Source organism: Pogona vitticeps, chromosome 3 (assembly GCF_051106095.1).
Source record: "Pogona vitticeps strain Pit_001003342236 chromosome 3, PviZW2.1, whole genome shotgun sequence".
Classification (NCBI taxonomy): domain Eukaryota; kingdom Metazoa; phylum Chordata; class Lepidosauria; order Squamata; family Agamidae; genus Pogona; species Pogona vitticeps.
Genome location: NC_135785.1, coordinates 39,275,944 through 39,295,822, shown reverse-complemented (window position 1 = coordinate 39,295,822; position 19,879 = coordinate 39,275,944). Strand labels below are relative to the sequence as shown.

Below are 19,879 nucleotides of genomic sequence, written 5' to 3'. Positions count from 1 at the left end.
AAATAAATAAATAAATAAATAAATAAATAAAAGATATCATCACCGTGGGGAGGGGGGCGATGATAACTTCCCCAATGGCTCAAGGGGGCGTTTCTTTCAAAAAAGTTAAGAACCACTGATCTAACCAAAAACATTTCTCTTACACTCTCTTTCTGCTTTTGATTTTATCTCACATCTTTACCATCACCTTAACCTTACCCTTTCTTTAGCGTACTTTAACACTGTCTATCAGAGCCAGCAATGTATATCTTCAGGTGGGAGAGAAAACAGGGTTTTTATTATGTAGTTCATGGATGATCCTGTCACCTGTCAACAGCTTCCCTTCCATGCATTCTCCCATATCTTTCTAACTTCTTATTGCAGGAGCCCAGCTGATGCAAAAACCCCAAGTTAAGTTAAAGACTAATGAAAGTTCCCAATTACATTAGAAAATATCCAATTTAATTGACATCTCAATTTGATGTTATGTTATTTTCAGTCTCTGGTACAAATGTATACTGTGATAAGCAATCCATGAATAACTTTGAGTATTAATTGTTACAAAACATTCAGAGCACTTATAGTGGCTGTGCAAATGCCACATTATGCAGAACATGGTTAGAAAACTCAGAGTACCAATGAATATGAGCACCGTTTCCTTCCCTTTAAAAGCATTGGTTGCAAGTACACTGCTATCATTAGTCTTAAAATAAGAAAGGAATTCAGAAGGCAGTGATCACTTAAATTCATAGGGGCACTCCTCGTATTTTCTAGCCAGGATTACGATACTCAGGGCTTGAAAATTTTTAGAATGTCTCACCAGTCAGTCAAAAATTTCACCAGTCAGCATGACCGGACTATAGCCTTGCAATTTATTGGGACTGGGAATCACTGATTTATACCCTCAGACTTGGGTTGCTTTATTACCTGCATGCCTATGGGGTCATGAAGCTTGTATTTTGAATGCCTTTCTTTGGAATGTCTCCAGCAAAAATAAAACTGAAAGCAAAAGCGACCGGCGTCTTAAGGAACCATGGTTCCTTTCCACCCCAGGATGTGTCCTCATTCAGTTGAAACTGGGAGCAGGGAATCTCCATATTTTCCAGCATGGGACTACTCTACATTCTCCTGCAGAGCTATATCTCTATGTACCGCTCGAACTCTCTTCTCCCGAGAAGAGGGCAGTTTTCCTTTTGCAACGGGAGGGGGAGGGGAGGACTGCAGGATTAGAGAGAGAGAGGCAGAAGGGAAGGAGGCAGGAAGGGAGGGAGATGTGACTCATTGAGCAGCATTTTTCACTCATCACAGACGAGTGCATTTTTCAAGCCCTGAGGATACTGTTCAGTATAAAATGAAAATATATGTGCTCTTAACCTTTTCAAACGTGTATTCATCCCCATATTTAAGAGATGCATCTGCCAAGTATCAATTAAATCCAGCCAAGGGAATTATCTGGATTTTCTTCTGTTTTTGGCAGAAACCAGTTACACAAATCTTGTAGGTTTACAGGACCTGAACGCAGCAGTTCTTCTCTTACATATCTATAATATCCGGTGCTTGGAGGTATGCTTGTGCTGAACTGGTAAAGTTCCCTTTCAGTGATCTTGCAAAATGGGCATTAGCAGACCTGCCCTCCAGACTAATCCATTTTAAAGTCACTGGACATTGCCACATCTCATGGCAGGAAACATCTTACACTATGTATAGGCAACCTTTTTTGAATCAATCCATTTGCATTGGTTGACTAAGCATTCTAATCTTATGGAAGAACCTCTCTACCAACATTCATAATGTTACATGTAAGTCTTTAAAACTCTTTATAATTTTCTCTCACACTCTCTCTTTTAACCTAAAGAATTCCAAACATCCAGAAGATGTTTGTAGACAGCAAGTGAATCTGATCACCAGCCTCTTAATTGACCTAAATGGGCAAACCACAAGTTTTGACTAACATATGATTAAGCCTAGTAACTTTTCTTATATAATGTTATTTTTTAAACAAAAAAATTGTTGTCTAGGAAAAGGCAAGGGAGCAACAGCAGAAGTTTTCCTTGGAGTGCTTCAATATTGTAGGGTTTTAACTGGGGATCTAGAAGTGTAGCTTCCCAGATAGTATCAAGACTGCAAGCCCCATTACCCTGATCAGTGGATACAATTATTTGGGCTGATGAGAGCTGCAGTCCAACAAGAGCTAAATGGAGCATAGAAAAGCTTCTGCTTGGACTGCAGTTCCAAAACACATTCTGGAGTCCCACACAATCTCCACCCTGACTGAGAGTGAGACAACTAGATTCTAAAGCTACTTTTATCAGTTGTGGCTCTCCTTTGGTCTGTATGACAAATACACTCGTCTTGCTTGTCTCCATCAATATCCTATAAAAATATCAATTTCACTGTTCTCAGAAGTTTGGTTCAATCCTCTCACAAATTTCACAGTATTAAATAAAGTGATGTTTTCCATCAGTAAGCATTATCTTATAATAGCATGGACACAGACAGAAAGTAGATCTTTGGGTGGTTTGCAGTAGATGCGCAACAATTCGAAAAACAATATTTTAAAGGCAAATTTAAACGTTCTGTTGTGATCAACTTATTTAAATTTCTCTCAGTCTCCAGGTTCTCCACCTCCAAAATAAATGATGCTAATTGGCTGATTCTGGCCAAAGCTTTCTGTTGCTCTTTTGGGCAGTGTTAGATTATTGTGTAAAATTATTGTGTAAAAATATCTACAAAAGTGGTACATTTGTAATCGTACAGCAGATTATTCCAGTAGGGTTCTATCCAACTGAACCACCTTCCTGAATGTGTGGCTTTCAGTCTAAAGGAAATCTCACAAGCCTAAAGTCATCCAGGTCTTACATGGTTGCTATTGTTTTGCAATAAAAAGTTACACAACCTACAGCAAGATTACATCAGGATTGTAAACTAATGCAGAAAATGAAATTATTTTTGCAGTTTAACTATATCTTTTAATTACTTTAAAAGGAATTACTATATGGTGGAGAAATATGACATGGCCCTGGTGTTAGTGCATGCTGTCCTTCATACTTTAAGTGCTCATACCTCTACGATAGAAGGAAATGTTTTTTACATACCACAGACCAATGGCTTACATTATTCAAATTATTTTCTAAAGCAAACATTTGAGAAAAAGTAAAGCAAAAAGTTACTTGTAAAACAAAACAAAATCTTACAATTGTAATAAAAGCCAATGTGATGTAGTGGATAAGAGTGCCAAACTAGGATTCATGGAACCCAGGTCCAAACCCCGTTTTGGCCACTGTTGTGGGCATGATGACAATCATAAAGCACTCTTGAAAATCTCAACTAGACTTGGGCTATTTGTATTCATATGCCTGGAAATACAAATACAAATATCGGCACCACAGGTGCCATGAAGTTCCAGCCCCCCCAAACTGGCCAGTCTACTCACTGGTCGCTGTGTGTCATACACTGCTGTTGTCCACATCATCGTACCAATTGTGGAAGCAGCTTGGCTAGCACTTCCCCACCTCACTGGCTAGCATGTCCCCACCTCCCCATGCAGCTGACCATGCAATAGCTCAATGGTTGGCTGTGGGGGGAGGGATCTCCACAGTACCTGTGGTGCAGACATTCATATTCCTATCCCCAGAGATACGAATACAAATAGCCCAAGTTAACTCACAACCTCAGAAACCCTATAGAGGCTACCAAACTGTTACCTGACAGCACATAACAACAATAATAACAACAGTGGTGCCTTGACTTACAAACTTAATCTGTATTGGAATGGTGTTCTTAAGTCAAAACGTTCATAAGTCAAAGCACCATTTCCCATAGGAATGCATTGAAAACCAATTAATCTGTTCCAGCCGAAGAAAACTATACCCCCAAAAATAAAAAAATAAAACACTGCAAGCCCCTGGGGCTGCAAAAAACAAAACAAATCCGAAAATAAACAGAAACATAACCCCACCAGCCCAATCCCACCCTGCAAAAGATTTAAAAAAAGTTTTAAAAAGCAAAAAACAGCACCTTACCTCCACTGCCGCTGCCAGGAAGCATCCCGGATTCCAGCTGCCGCTGCTGGGCCAGGGCTTCTCCACCGCCATGAAAGGCTTTCCTGGGGCTCGCCGCAAGTAGCACCATTCTCCGCTGCTATCCGCTGCTGTGCCATCGTTTTCCACACCACCGACGGAGGCTTTCCCAGGGTAGACCGGGCCTACCGGGGAGGGCTTCCCCTGGTAGGCCCGGTCTACCCCCTGGGAAAGCCTGAAGGCGGTGATCGGCGGTGGTGGGGGACCCCCGAGAGGCCTCCAGCAGCAGCAGGGAAGCCCCGGAAGGCCTCCGAAAGTGCCGATGGTGGCGGCGCCGGAAACCTGGGAGGCTGAGCCTCCCTTTCCCTAACCGTTGAGGGGAAAGAGCTACAAAGAAGCAGCCTCTTCGCCACCAATGGTTAGGTTTTTTGAATTTCCTGCCCCCTTCCCTGCCTGTTTCTGTTCGCAAGTCAAAGCTCCGACCGTAAGTCAAAGCAAAATTTTGTGGCCAGAGCTGTTCATAAGTCAAATTGTTCGTAGGTAAGGGCGTTCGTAAGTCAAGGCACCACTGTAGTAACAAATCCTTTTGGGACCACTGAATTGTGATGGTAATGAATGACTTTTTAAAAGTAACCCTTGGCACAGAATAAAGCAACATTCTATTGCATCTATCTTTATTCCTTAAAATATCACTAAATCAAATTTCACTTTTCACTGAAACACAGGAACCGTTGAAATAGCAATGCTACTAGCTACTGGCAGCCACATGTATGATACCACATACCATTCAGACATCTGAATAAGCAATTTTAGATTGCAGTGGTTTTAAGAAGCAACATTTCAGGACTTTAAAAAACCCATGTCTTTTGAAAATTGACATGTTCTTTAGCCAACTCATTTAAACACAGCAAGATTATGTCTAGCTTCAGGAAAATAAAACACACACGAAGTCCAAATAAAACATACATACTTGCATCAATAAAAGGTCCTTTAGCTACATACTACTTCACCCTCATGACCTGCATGCAATTGGGGTAAATACTTTTGAGACTGACAGACAGGGATAGCCTAATAAATAATTGCATGCCATCAAATCAATTTTGACCTCTTCCAGAGTTTTTTTTCTAGGAATACTCAGAAGTGTTTTACCATTCCCCTCTTTGGGAGGCACCATGGACCATCTGACTTGTCCAATGCCACAGACGGGTTATTCTCCCAGGAGACACAGTGAGGAATTTAATATCTCACCAGGTACTCCAATTCACTTTGCTATCCAGCCAGCTGGGAAAATTTGTACTATACCTTTATCTCATTATTTATCTCATCTTTCCATTATTGCAATGGAAAGTCTATAGTATACTTTCAAATTGTCCTTAACATTAACAGCCCCTGAGGGATAAATTATTGAAGGCAGCTTTATATAATTCTGTCTTCACTAATTTCCTGAATATCAGGAAGGAAAAAGCGTGGCATACCTCAATTGGACGCTTATTCCAAGGATCAGGGGTAACGACCGAGAAGGTCTGATTCTTGGCATCACCTTTTTGGGCTCCCTAAGTGTGGCAATTTTTGGTAATATGGATTGGAAAGAGCAGGTGAAACAGGTAGCTGATTTCAAGAGAGAGGTTCCAACAAATATCAAGGGGATAAACTGACAAGGGCTTTATATGTCATAACTAGCAACTTGAACTAAGCACAGAAACTCAAAGAAAGCCAATGAAAATGAGGCACAATTGGGGATATATGACCACTAGTCCCAGAAATCAGTCTGACCCAATCATTTTGTACCTACCAAAGTTTCTATACTGTTTTCAAGTACAGCCCTATGTAGAGTAGTCTATTTTTGAGATTATCAATGTGTGAGCCACTGTTACCAGCAATTTCTTATCTAGGTAGGAACACAACAAGGCAATCCATTGGAGTTGGTATAAGCTACTACTAGCCACAACTGATGTGAGCCTCCACAGAGATTGCTGGGTCTAAACGTATTCCCAAACTGTGAACTAGATCATTCAAGGGGAGTGTAATCCCCATAAAAACCAGGTAATTTCCCTCTAACCTAAATGATGAGAACTGGTATTTGGGAATAAAAACTACTGACCAGATTATTTAATTAATAAGACAAGGTAAAGAAGCTGATATCTTTAGATATCAAAAAAACCTTATACATGTTTCAAAAGTATAAGTTTCATAGGTGCAGAACCAAGCCATTTTTAAAATCTCAAAACTACTTCAACTATGGGACCTACGACAAATTGTTTCAGGTCAATTCACAGGCTTTCTCAAAAAGACACATACAGTATCTCTTTAAAATTACCCAACATTTCTACTCTGCTTACTTACTTACTTACTAGTTTAACACAATGTCTTGAATCCAAAGAAAAACGTGAAGTAACTTGAACACATTATTCTCTTTGTCTTTCAAACCCACATGTTATATCACAAATACTTCTGAATGAAGAACACTGTCCATTAACAAAATCATTTTAAAAAATGGCTTGCCATTTAGCATTAGGGATGAAAAATATTCATTAGCCAGGTACCATTTTATACAAAGCCAGTGTACTTTGAGGAGACTCTAGATGGCATGCCAATACATAACCTAATAGATTCCATAATTAAAACACATTTATTGAGTTCTAAAAGAGTCTATTGGTATTAATTCTGTACTGTATAGTTTGAGTTGATGGTCCCAGGAGCACATCTTTCCAAGTTGATTATAACCTATTTTACATAGAGATACTAACGGAAAACACTACAATAAAAACATAAAGTGACAAAACACATAAAAGATATCCAAGAGCATATAGCTTCTGCTATACATTGCACATACCTCTGCTTTCAAGTTTGCTGAATCTACAGCATTGGTATAGGAGGCCAATTTATTTCCCCTTTCCAAGATGCACAGCCAAGAATGTGAAGAATTTAGAATGAACTGAACCAGCAAAATGTGTAGACATGGTGTTATTAGACATTTATAGTTACTCTACAAATATGCTAGAAACCAATGTCAGGAACCTTTGACCTTCACAAACACACACAAGCACTTGGAGCCAAGAGACGGCAAAAGAACCATGCAGCATATTTACAGCACACACAAACAGGGGCTTGTTCAATGAAATCTCTTGACGAACAGCAAATAAGTAATTTCAACAGCCATTCTGCCCTCAGTAAGCAATCCCAATGCCATTACTGTACCTTATACAGAGACAACTAAATGTCTTGATACAGATCTTTCCAATACAGGATCTGTGTACAAAGGTTATGGCAGAAACGCTTCAAACATCAAAACACCCATACTAAAAAGCAAAAGTGGGCAACTGTAGCCTTCTAGGTATTGTTGGCCTACAAACTTTGTCAGCCCTGATAAACATAATGCGTCATGAAGGATTGTGGGAGCTGCGGTCCAAAATCATCATCATCATCTAAGAACTGGAGAGCTGGGAGAGATCCTATGGACTGAGTCCAGCTCCTGTCAAGAAAGCACAGTGGGAAATCAAACTCCCAACCTCTGTCTCCACAGCCAGACACCTAAACCACTGAGCTATCCAGCAAATATATCTGGAGAATCAGAGTTGCCCATCCTTGCACATAACAAATCCTCTGTTCTGTCATGTACTTTTTGCTTATTTCCCTGGTAGCATCTCAAAATCACATCACACACAGCTAACAGTGGTAGTAGATTTTATGTATCCAAGAGCAAATTGGGAATGACAACAAAATGGCTTTCATCATCCAGGTACATGCATGGAATCGTTTAACAATGTGAACACACACCTGACATTCAATATCATTGCTGAAAATAACATGTGTTAGTTACATATGAATCCAAATGACCTTCAGAAAATCTCCATTCTATTTGTGGAAAGAAAAAAAATGGGGGTTGACAATTTCACTAAATTTCTTTGGGAATAAAATAACTTTTTCAACAGTTTTAACAGTGATGAGGCTCATATTAGCAAAGACTAGCACAGATGTAAACCCCTGCCACTTACATTTCTCATTTTTGGCACTGCTACTGCAAGTGGCATCAACATTAGCTTGTTGGTGGCCTGGGCCACCATCTTGCTTCCTTCACAATGCCTTCCAACACCTTCCCGGTAACCACATAGCAGGTACAGTGGTGTCCCGCTTAACAACGATAATCCATTCCAGCAAAATCGCTGTACAGCGAAATCGTCGTCAAGCCAAAAAAACCCACTGGAATGCATTGAAAACTGGTCAGTGCGTTCCAATGGGGAAATACCTCATCGTCCAGCGAAGATTACCCATAGAGAACCGCCGATCAGCTGTTTAAATCACTGTCTTCCAAAGCAGGGGTCCGGAAGGCAGTCATTTTGCGAAGGGAGGGAAGCCATTTTACGAAGGGAAGCCATTTTGTGGAGCCAGAAAAATCATCGTTTAGCGAACAAACGGTTCGCGAAGCAGGCTCTTAATCGACGTCAAGCGAAAAAAACCCATTGGAACCATCATTTTGTGATCGCAATAGCGATCGCAAAAAACTCATCGTAAAGCGATTTCGATGTCATGTGGGGTAAGCGTCAAGCGGGGCACCACTGTATATGGAGGAATACTGTATCCAGTGTTAAGAAAAATATGAATCTACATCTTTTGGTGAATTCCAATTTCCTCACATTTTATTTCCTCATGAAAGAAGATTCTGATGTTCTGCCTCATTTGTGGAGCCCCTTTAGAATTTGCTTTGATTGTATTTCTGAACTTATTGTAACTCTACAAGATAGTTAAAAGTGCTACATTTTCTCTCTTGCTGTTCTATATGTATTCATCATCACTGCGGTTTCCCTGACTATATAACACCTTCTGATCTGGAAAAGCCCTGTGAAAACGCTGACTTATGGAGTCTTTCCTTTCAGTTTCACTAAAAAATGAGAAGCCTGGGATACTGGTAACATCAACAGAGATTATTGTACAATGAATGACAAGACATACATAGACACTCTTTGGCAAAGTTATAAGGTTATAACCTCCTTGATTTCACCCATGAGAATATCTCTGAAATGTTTCTTCAACTGACATTCTTTTGGAATACATCTTTCTTTTCTACTGTATAGAATCAGAATGGTAAAAATTATCACAAGAGAATTTTCTACACAGCACTAATTAGTATATACTGACAAGTCCAAAATAAACACACACAAAAACCATGTAAAACATTAAGCTGTCTCAGGGTGCAATCCAAGCAAGCATTCCGTCTACAGGCTTAATCCAATGTTAAGTTTTATCTGGAGAACAAGCACTGAAATCTCCCATTTCAAGAAGTTCCATAGCCCATTTTGACAAGAGCACTGTGTCCCGTCTCCCTTGTGTTCAACCTATCGCAGCCCTCGGAATGCTGTAAGAAAGGGTTATAGAGTGGTGTGGCCACGAGAGAAGGGGTGGTTGAGGATGAGGATGAGAGGGAGGGGAGGAGGTGTGGTGTGACAGCAAAGGAAGCAGCTGGGAAAGTTCAGGAAAAGGTTAAAAGAAAGATAACAGTAACCAGAAACTAAAGCCTAGCACGGTTTGGCTTTATTCAAGCCTCGACAATAAAGTATACTGTTCTGTGTTAATTGCTACCTGACTCCTTTCGTTGAGGGAAATTATTGATCAAATCCCTTTGTCCACCTCCTGTTAACAGAGCAGGGAGAAAAATGCAATCCTGTCCTATTGGTGAACTCTCTTGCATCCTTCATATGCTTTGGAGTGAGTTCCGAAGAAGATAAATTAACAGGTGGATGTAAAGCCCAGGTAAATATGTAGTAGTGGCTGCCAAAGGGCTTGATGATCACATATTAGACTGAATGGCTACTCAGATTAGATTAGAAAGAGCTTAATGTTTTACATGATTATTGGGAGTTTATGCCAAGTATGTGTTCACTCATATAGATTCTCTTATATGAGTATCAGCATTATATGTATCTTGTGCTGCATGGATGCATGAACTTTGCACTGCCCTGGACCGGGCTCTGTGGCACTGAGAGAGGTTCTCCTCAGCTATGAAGGAGGAGCCAGCTCCAGGTTATCTGTCCACCTACGTCCCAGGTCAGTGTGATCCACAGCCAGAATCTGTGGATCTAAACCCAATACATCTCCGGTCTCTTTGCTCACTTAGTTCAGAGTTTAAAAATGGAGCTTGGCTGTGTGGGGGCATAAACATTACAGCTTTTGAGGAAGATGGCCACAAAGTGATTTGCAGGTCCCTCTCCCCAGGAACATCCCCTTCCTCACAGCATTAAACCTGGATCCAGTACACACTACAAGAACCATATTACAGTGCTCCTAGGTAATGAGAGACCTGGTATGTTTGTTTCAGTGGCACCACTGGTGATGCTGCCTTCAATGGAGGTACAGTACATTCGCCAATGCAATGCTGCAAGTGGAGGGAGGAAGACAAGGTCAGATATAGATTGGAAATCAATGATTTCAAAGAAAAGATGAGAGACATCTTTACGACCCTTCATATCTAGTTGTACATATACTTCTCTAGTTGTTTAATTTTATTTCCAAACCCATCGAAGGAGGACAAACACTCCACTCACTGATGTTAACACATTTATCTCAAATGTGTTCTTGATTTAATGGAATGGCTTTTACAATTCTCACCAAACCATGATAATTTTATGTTCACTTGCCTCAATGAAACACTGAAGCAATTAGATGAAACAAGAGGAAGAACCAGGACACTCTGTTCTGCATAAAGTGTGAAGCACAATGATTGTAGCTGGAAATATATATACAGGGCAATTATATTGCACCACACCATGATTCTATGAAGTTATTACACGGCAACACTTGATAAACAGTTGTCGACAACCCTATTCAGAAATATTACTTAGGTGGCAGTTTCATCTCCATAACACTGAAGTGGAGGAGAATGAGAGGCACATTTCAGAAACAGTTCTGTACACCAGTGGAAAACAAAACAAGAGGAGGTTAAGGTGAAAAATAATTAGCAGCAATGTAACAGAGCTGCTGACTTTCACTGAAGACTTTACAAAGGATGTCCTGATAATGCTGTTGCAAATACAGTAGTGCCTCACTAGACGATGATAATCCGTTCCACTGAAATCTCTGTTTAGTGAAATCATTGTCTAGCGAAAAGCATTTCCCTATTGGAACGCATTGAAACCTGTTTAATGCGTTCCAATGGGGAAGAATCGTCGTTGTCTAGCGAAGATCGGTCATAGGAAAGCCGCTTTGCGAACTGCCCAATCAGCTGTTTAAATAGCTGTCTTGTGAAGCTTAGATCCCGAAAACACCTGTTTTGCGAGCACGGAGGGAGCTGTCAAAATTGTTGTCTAGCAAAAATCAGTTTGCGAAGCAGGGACCAAACATTGTCCAGCAAAATTCCCCCATAGGAACCACTGTTTTGAGAATCGCTATACCGATCGCAAAAAGTCAATGTCTAGCGAAAAAACTGTCATGCGGGGCAACTGTCTAGCGAGGGACCACTGCATGTGTGAATGTGTTCTCTAATTACTTGCTACTCAGAAGGACAATGTTTGATCCATTCACTCATTATAATGCCTGACAAATAGAAGGCACATAGATTCAACACTATTGTTCCTTGAACTTTTTGGCAACTAGCCACAAACAGACCAGAAGAAATTCTCACAAGATCCTCACTATGTGGCTGATTCATACTTTCTTCCAAACAGGAAAGTTTCAAGAACTATAACTGAAGCATCCTTTTACAACAGTTATTATGCAAACAAAATGTCCCATTCTGCACTCAGTTGGTAATGGTGGATGTGATGGCTCCCCAAAGGGGAATCTTTTAAGATTCTTCCTCACTCCTTTCCATTTGGGCATTTAAAAAGCTCTCTTGATCAGCAATACTAACCAAACACAATATTTACTTGGGGAACTGTCTCAAGACTGCACTGACTGTTCCTGATTCCTATTTTATAGGATTACATATTTTGGTCTTTCAAGTAAGAAATAAGACAACATGCCACCCACAGGACATTTTTGCAGTCCTCAAGGTCAAAAATGAAGGATTAAAAAGCATTATTTCCATCCCTGGAGACTTAGGGTTCCTTAAGCTGCTTCCAAAACAATATTTTAAAAAAATGAAACTGGAAGTGCCCATCTTCCTACTTTCATCAACAGAAGTTCCACTGATTCAATAGCCCTGATGTAGCTGCAACCTACCATACTAAGCAGCAGGATTTCAGTCACTTAACCCACTGGTTCTTAACCTTGGGTTACTCAGGAGTTTTGGACTGCAACTCCCAGAAGCCTTCACCACCAGCTGTCCTGACTGGGGTTTCTGGGAGTTGCAGTTCAAAAGCATCCAAGTAACAAAGGTTAAGAACCACTGACTTAACCTACTTGTACTGAAGATATATTGCAAAAAGAATAGGAGGTGTGGGATGAACTTCATAAAGTATAAAGAGTTAAAGGCAGACACTGGACAGCCATACCAATAGCAAAAGCAAGTGACAGTACAACACTGTTATATAAGGCAAGAGAAAACAGAAGGTAGGGGAAAATGTAATTGGTTTCTCAAAGAAAAATTGATGCAAAGGGGCAAGGCAAAATACAAAAATAAGTTGTTGGTTTATTACTTCAGCAGTATATCAAATGGACAACAACCACGGAGGATGTTATATGTCCACACACTAGAAAGACTAGGCTAGTGGGTGCCTAGCAGGGCATTTTCAGTAGGAGCATCTTGATCATGGAATTCTCTCTAAGGGGAATACGATTGGTTCTATCCTTCCTTTTCTTTAGACAGTAGTAACAACTGCTCTGTTCCATCACACTTTTAATGTTGCATGTTAAATCACTGTTCACATCTAAAGGCATGTTGAAAATGTAGTAATTTTTAAACTGTGTGTTACTTAGCTATATGTCAAATTTTAATTTGTTTATTGTAAATCAACTGGTTGGCAAAGAATTTTACATAAAATTAATAAATGCAATCTGTATAACTCAATAAATGGATACATTTACTGACAATATGAAACCAAAGAAACCTCCTAAACACTACTGCTTAAAAAACGAGAGAGAGAAAACTGATGAACTGACCACTCCAACTGTAACTCAATGAGTAGATTCTCTTTGCAAATAGTTGATGCATCAGTTCCACCCTGGTCTCAAGCTGAAGAATGGAAAGACACAAACTCCCTTTCACTCAAACACTGCCTTCTAGAAATCTGTTTGTTCCTAAAAAATTGGAATGGTGCTCCAAATACTGGCTGAAATTCTCTTCTATAGCTACACAAAAGCACTGCCATATGTTAAGAAATCTGTGTAGACATTATCTGCTGCTGGACCATCACCAAATATTTAGTAAAAGTAAATAAATGTTTGTCTGCTTATGTGTGATATATGGCCATTTAAGGAGGCACCCTACCTGTTCTTACCAGATCCACTGAACTTGAGTGGTTGCACCTATCTCTCTCCTTGCTACCCTACTTATTTCTTTGAAATTCCAGGATAGCAGTTGTACAGAACACAATTTCTATTAAAAAAAATTGAAAGCTCTGGAAATTAGATCAGTTTTCTGAGGTAGGAGAAAAGCAGTTGCAATAAATTAAAAATATTACATTACATAGGCACCAAACCAACAGAATGCTGGAGGGAGGGGAGCAGCAAAGTATGAGTATCTTGTTGATAAGGCCTATGTTGAAATTTAAGGTAAAGGGTCTTCATCTCATGGTTTTCTCACTGAAATAAACTAGACAGTTCTCACTAAAACAAGAGAGTAAGCATGTTGTTACATAATATACTAGTGAAAGTTTTGAATGGAAATGCCCAGGGGGTGGAAAAAAGAACATGCTTTGTCTGTAAGGTTGTCCAATATTCTTTTGTCTCTGAACAGAACATGACATTGCTCAGGGTCACTTCCTTTCGCTTACAGTTCAGTTTTTATTCATCCAGCTTTTGTCAGCTTCCCAGAGAAATATAAACTATTTTTGCAATACGGAGTCAAAACAGAATTATTTTGAGCCTAAGCCACAATGCTATAAAACTTTCAGAACTTTCCTCTTCCTTTTAAGATGTAAGAATTTTCATTTAAGATTATAGGTATAGCGTGCTAGCAAAAGTTCAGCTGATAAAAATTTCTAATATGAAAAGGTTATCTTAAAATGTATTCATTAAGGAAGAAAAAGTTAAAAGACTCCAAGTCTTTGTGATTTTATAACAGCCAGCACATAAAACACGCGAATTTCAGGAGGAGAATGATTCAGACATCACATGTGAAGTTAAAATGAGAGCAAATGCAGATGAGACCGATGTTACCAAAGACTGTGCTCTTATTTATTCAGTGATTTAGTTTCAGCCAAACCATCCCACCTTTAATTAACAGGAAAAAAATGGAATCAAACACTTCATAATGCAAGATGTTTTAGATAAGAGTTTAGTGCAGCAATGTGGTACAAAACTTGAGCCAACTCTGTATACGAAGCTCTCCATGTAAAACAAGCAGACACCGCCAACAAATTAGTGAGACTGACTACTTAATCCTATCCAGATTAGACATACTTAAATGATGGCACCTTATTGGTACTGTTTGTTGGACAGAAACACACTACCAGAAGTTAGCAGGAGTGAGTTTCTGTCCACACAGAAAACATGCTCTGTGCAGCACCCCATGTCCTACAGAAAAGGTCTTAGAGGCCACTTCAAAGAAAAGTTAAAACTAAGAAATATCAGGGATGAGGATGCTTCCCTTTTACTACTCTGGGAAAAATTACTTATGTTTCATATGCAGAAAAGGAAGCAGCAGCTTCACAAATACAAGAACACCTGTGTTACTCAAGATTGGGAACCACTGCTCTGCTGATAAAAGGCATTAACTGCAATAATTACATCATGTAAAACTCCAGAACATCCTTAAAGAAACAGAGAAAGGTATATTGTATAATAAACGTGGGGCTGCCTTTGAGGCTGACGCGGAAACTTCAGATGGTCCAGAATGTGGCAGCCAGGCTTCTTAGTGGGGTGAGAAAACACCAACATATCTCCCCCACTTTGGCTGCTTTGCACTGGTTGCCCATCTGTTTCTGCGTTGACTTCAAAGTGTTAATGATCACGTATAAAGCCCTAAATGGTTTGGGACCTCAATATTTGGCAGATCGTCTTCTCCCACCCAGATCTACCTGAATCACCCGATATAGCCAGCAGGGATGGCTGAGGGGTCTGATGCCGAGGGAGGCCCAGAAGGAAAAAACAAGAAACCGGGCCTTCTCAGCGGTGGCCCCTCGGCTGTGGAACACCCTACCAACAGAAATTCGGCTGGCACCCTCGCTGGGTGTTTTTAAAAACCAGGTAAAAACGTGGCTATTCAAGCAGGCCTTCCCTCCAGCAAATTAAGTCTTTCTTATTTTAATCCCCTTTTATGCCATGCCATCTTGGTAATCTTCAAATTATTTGTTCAATTGTAATTCTAATTTTATAATTTTTATATTTTATATATTATATTGTTCTGTTTTATCTATGTAAGCTGCCCCAAGTAGACATGGTCTAGAGGGGCAGGGTAAAAATCCAATAAACAAACAAACAAACAAATAAATAAGGCAGGCTGCAGAAATGTGCTCGAAGCACAGGCAAATGCTGGTTCTTTGTTAATACATACTTAAATAAAGAATGTTCAGCAAAATGCAGGGATGAGAAGCATCTTGTGCCTTAGATAATGCTAAAGAGATACTTCTATACATGTTCTCCCATTTCCACTGTGACAATACACCTAATTCTGAATACCATCTGCCCATCTGTCTGTACAAAATATCGGATTTGAGCATAGGACTGCACATAAACATATGACTGCTTCTATAAATACAATACCTGTTCAACAGATATTGCAATCCACAGCCACAAGGGCATATACTTTACTCCCACCTTCTGAAAAGGAAGACAGATATTTGTTCAATCAAAAATATACCAACCCCTTCATCCTTCCTGTACAAACTAATACCACTAGGAAGCCTTATTTCTAAACAAGGATATAGTTTTGCAAAGCATACTGTTCTGTAGAATAAGCAGATCAACAAAGGCTTGCTTTACAAACCTTCTGAAGTGCTGTATTTTGAAGTCAATAGTTTTTGCCATTATGCTAAGTTTCTCCATATGGTTAATAGTATGAAACATAGACACGCAAAGAGAGAGACAGCTGAAAGTGAAATAGAAGACAACACATTCACATAATGTCAACCTTCATATTAGCAAATAAATAATTCTGGGGGGGGGGGAACAGTACAACTCAAGCAGAAAAATGTTGTGGTGTTTGTTTCAAAACACAATTTTTTCAAGCCAAACGTTCTACTGCATCTTCAGCTATCAAACAGAATTGTCTTTCATGGAAAGGTTAAAAACAAGCAAGTGCACTTTCTCACTGGTAGTCCATTAGGAAAGTTTAAGATGGCAAAGTTAAAGATAAGTTTAAGTGCTCTGAAAAAGAAAAGAAAACTGAGATGGAACACTTACGATCGAGTCCGTTGATGTATCTCATTGTAATTTCACAGTGCCCCCAGACTGCACTGACTATAGGATAGAGTTTTTTCCCTTTAAGCCCCCTGAAGGCCACTCCAAGGTACTGTCCATCCACAATGAAACTAAGTGTCCCTTCATCCATATCTAAAACTACCAGTAAGGAGTCAGGAAGTACAAAAGACTCGTCTGGTTCTAAAAACACAGGATAGGTCACACCGGGCTGGTTTTTACAGTTGTGGTAAAGCTTGTTACGTCCAAGGTCCCAGCCCCATGACTCACTATTGCTACCAACCAATGAGGTATATCCTACAGAATGCAAAGGAGCTTCTGCTGTTGACACTCCAACCACGGCATGAGTTCCTCGCTGCCTCGTGGGCCAGTGAATTTGCCAAACGTGCAGGCCCCTGGTGTAGCCCACTTTCCCCCGTATGCAGTCTGTGCTTTGAGCCACCGGATGTCTATGAAAAGTGAGTCTGTCATCTTCTTTCACAAATATATTTAAGGACCGATCTTCATTGTTCCAAGCATGTTTATACTGGATCTCCAAACGGGCCGGGGGCATATCCAACAACATATCCAGCCGCGCCGGCTTGCAGAAATCGGGGCCCCTTAGTTCTCGTTTGACGGGTCGATAAGGGGGCTCTCGAACATCAACAGACTTTATGCTCCCTGAGATTTTTTGACCCATTGTTCAGCTGCAGATTCCTTGGCTGCAGGGAATGAAGGGTGGGTGGATCCAGGCCCAGTGTTAACTCATGGAAGCATTTCAAGCTCAGCCAATGCTTCTGTGGGTATCAAATGGACGTCTCCTTTCTGGATCCTATCAGAAACAATGTTTTCTGGAGACACACTCCTGAAATGGAACAAAGAGTCAAAAATTAATAAGTAGTCAACTTATAACTCACATGGGTTAGTTAAGAAAAGGAAAGGAGAAGAACTTCTCTTACGATTGGTGCCAAATTACAGTACTTTAAAATAAAGAACTGAGCATTCTTAGTATCATAGCTTTTGTACTACAGTGCTCACTAGCCAGACAGTCAGCTGGATACACTGAGCCTGCAGTGCTCAGAGTACAGACAGCAATTTCCTTCTTTTCATAACAGACACAGACATTCCACACCTTTTGCCCTTCCACCCATACAGTCTAGTCAAAGCTGTCATGCTATTCAAAGTGCTTTTCCTCCATTATCAGGTATGCTTATGACTGCATTCATTTTCATTTACAATTATTTATATTGCCTCAAAGAAATTATCTGGACATGTTTTTACTTTTGTAAGAATGCTTTAGAATTTTTCTTGCTAAATCTGCCTTTCTAATGCAGTAACACAGACTATCCCAGTGATAACAAACAGCTGTGAAAGCCAATACATCTCCCGCTTCTTAAAACACCATGCCCTTGAAAGAAAGAAATAGGGTGAAAACCATGAAGAGTTTTAAGAAAACTCTTGTTCTTGGAGAGACTTTCAGTCCAAAAAATAACTCTTTGAAGATCCAATACAAACTGATGTCTTAATGGTATTGTTAGCATGCTGACCAACTTCGATTGGATAGGATAATGCTGGCAAAATTATCTGCTTAAGTAGCATGCCATGGCAAAGATCCCACGGTTTGGCGCCTCCAACATTTTCATTAATGGCTCATATAATAGCCATGTTACTGGATAAGAAGCAGTCTTTATGAGAGGGTTTCGATGGCAACTTACAATTCAAACTTGAAAACATTTTAAGTTCAAGATGGATAGCACAATTAAGACCAGGAGACTATTTTGCAAACAGAGTGTAATGTTGATATACTGAAAATACTGAAAAGTAAAGTGAAACCGAACAATCCATTTAAAACTGAACAAAGAAGGAACTAGACTTATGGAGACAGTTCTGTAGAGGAGGTATTGCCATCAAGACTTGTTCCACCAATCTATCCCACCTATTTACAAAGCTAATCTCTGTTAATGGCAGACCACACAAAAAGGCATTCAAAGAAAGACATGTTTAAACTACAGGAAAGCTCATACTAAAAGAGATAGTATTTTAGATATTCTGGCCACAAAGAATTTGGGGCTTTATTCATAAGCACCCTTAAAGTAGATATCGACACAAAGAGAAGTATAATGTGGCTGGCACGTGCTTGTAAGTAACCTGGATGCTGCATTTTACTAGCTGCAGTTTCCAAATATTTGTCAACAGCAGTCCCTATAGCCATATTTCAGTAAATTACACAGGAGATTATAAAAGTGTGGATGACTGGCCAGATTTACTTTCTTCAGAAAGGGCTTTGTTTGGCACAGCCAGCAAGGGCAGAAGGGAAATTCTGGACACAAAAAGTACCCAACACTTCAAGAGCTATGCAGGGCCCAGAAGCACCCCCAAGCTGCAATACTTAATCTTTCAGAGGGAACTGTCACCTTATTCTGAACAGCCTATATAAAAACCCCAGATTTGCTTTTCTACTGATAGCTGTGCCTGTGCCATGCCTCAACTGAGTCTCAGCTTGTTAACAGGTATCTAGTCCATCTGTGTATCCAAGCCAAACAACCCTGGATTTATGGAGAGATCCAGAAGATAGGTGTGGCCATCAAGAATCCCTTGCAGCAAATGGCAAAGCAATGTATTACTATATTCTTAAATAAACTTTAGCTTTCTGCAACTCAGAGAGTTCAAGACAGTGAGGAAGGAACAATAACACAAAGGGGCCCATAACAAGTGACCCACACTTAATGTAAAGTGAAACAGGAAAGGTAATGTAGTTGCTAACTATACCTTTAAAAGATACAGTGGTGCCTCGCTTGATGATGTTAATTCATTCCAGCAAAATCACTGTAGAGTGAAAACATCGTCAAACAAAATTAAAAAGCCCACTGAAACGCTTTAAAACCCAGTTAATGCGTTCCAATGGGCTGAAAACACACCGTCCAGCAAAGATCCTCCATAAGGGCAGCCATTTTCCATGCTTGTACAGTGAGGAATCCATCCCTAAGCACAGTGGGGGGCCATTTTCTTCAGCCGGCGGGCATTTTGAAACCTGACGATCAGCTGTTTATGATTGTCGTAGAGCGAAAATCAGTTCCTGAAACAGGGAACTGATCATCGCTAAGCAAAATTCCCCCATTTAGACCATCGTTTTGTGATTGCAATTGCGATCACAAAAACCTCATCGTAAAGCATTTTCCTTGTTAAGCGAGGCAATCGTTAAGCGGGGCACGACTGTATCTGGTTTGGTCTACCCAAGGGGATATCATATCATGGCTGTGAGGTCCAGCTTTAAAACTCTGGGTGATCTCTTGATTGATATTTATTTATATCTGCTGCAGGGAATGCTACATACTGTGGACTATAGACTTGTGTGCTCGGCAAGAATTTCACATACATTTATTTATTTAAAATATTTTTATCCCACCTTTCTCCTTAAAAACACCCAAGGAGGCTAACACCTTTAAAAAGAT

General features: G+C 40.0%; 1 protein-coding gene across 3 annotated transcripts in view; it reads right to left on the bottom strand.

Annotated features, from left to right (window-relative positions):
- The window catches only part of SPSB4 (splA/ryanodine receptor domain and SOCS box containing 4), a 229,781-nt gene that overhangs the window by 49,297 nt on the left and 160,605 nt on the right, over positions 1–19,879 (bottom strand). For all 3 annotated transcript variants that reach the window (XM_020793142.3, XM_020793141.3, XM_072995961.2), the window contains exon 2: positions 16,434–17,292. In XM_020793142.3, coding sequence (XP_020648801.1) covers positions 16,434–17,127 — 694 coding nt within the window. In that variant the 5' untranslated portion in view covers positions 17,128–17,292. The remainder of the gene's footprint in view (positions 1–16,433; positions 17,293–19,879) is intronic.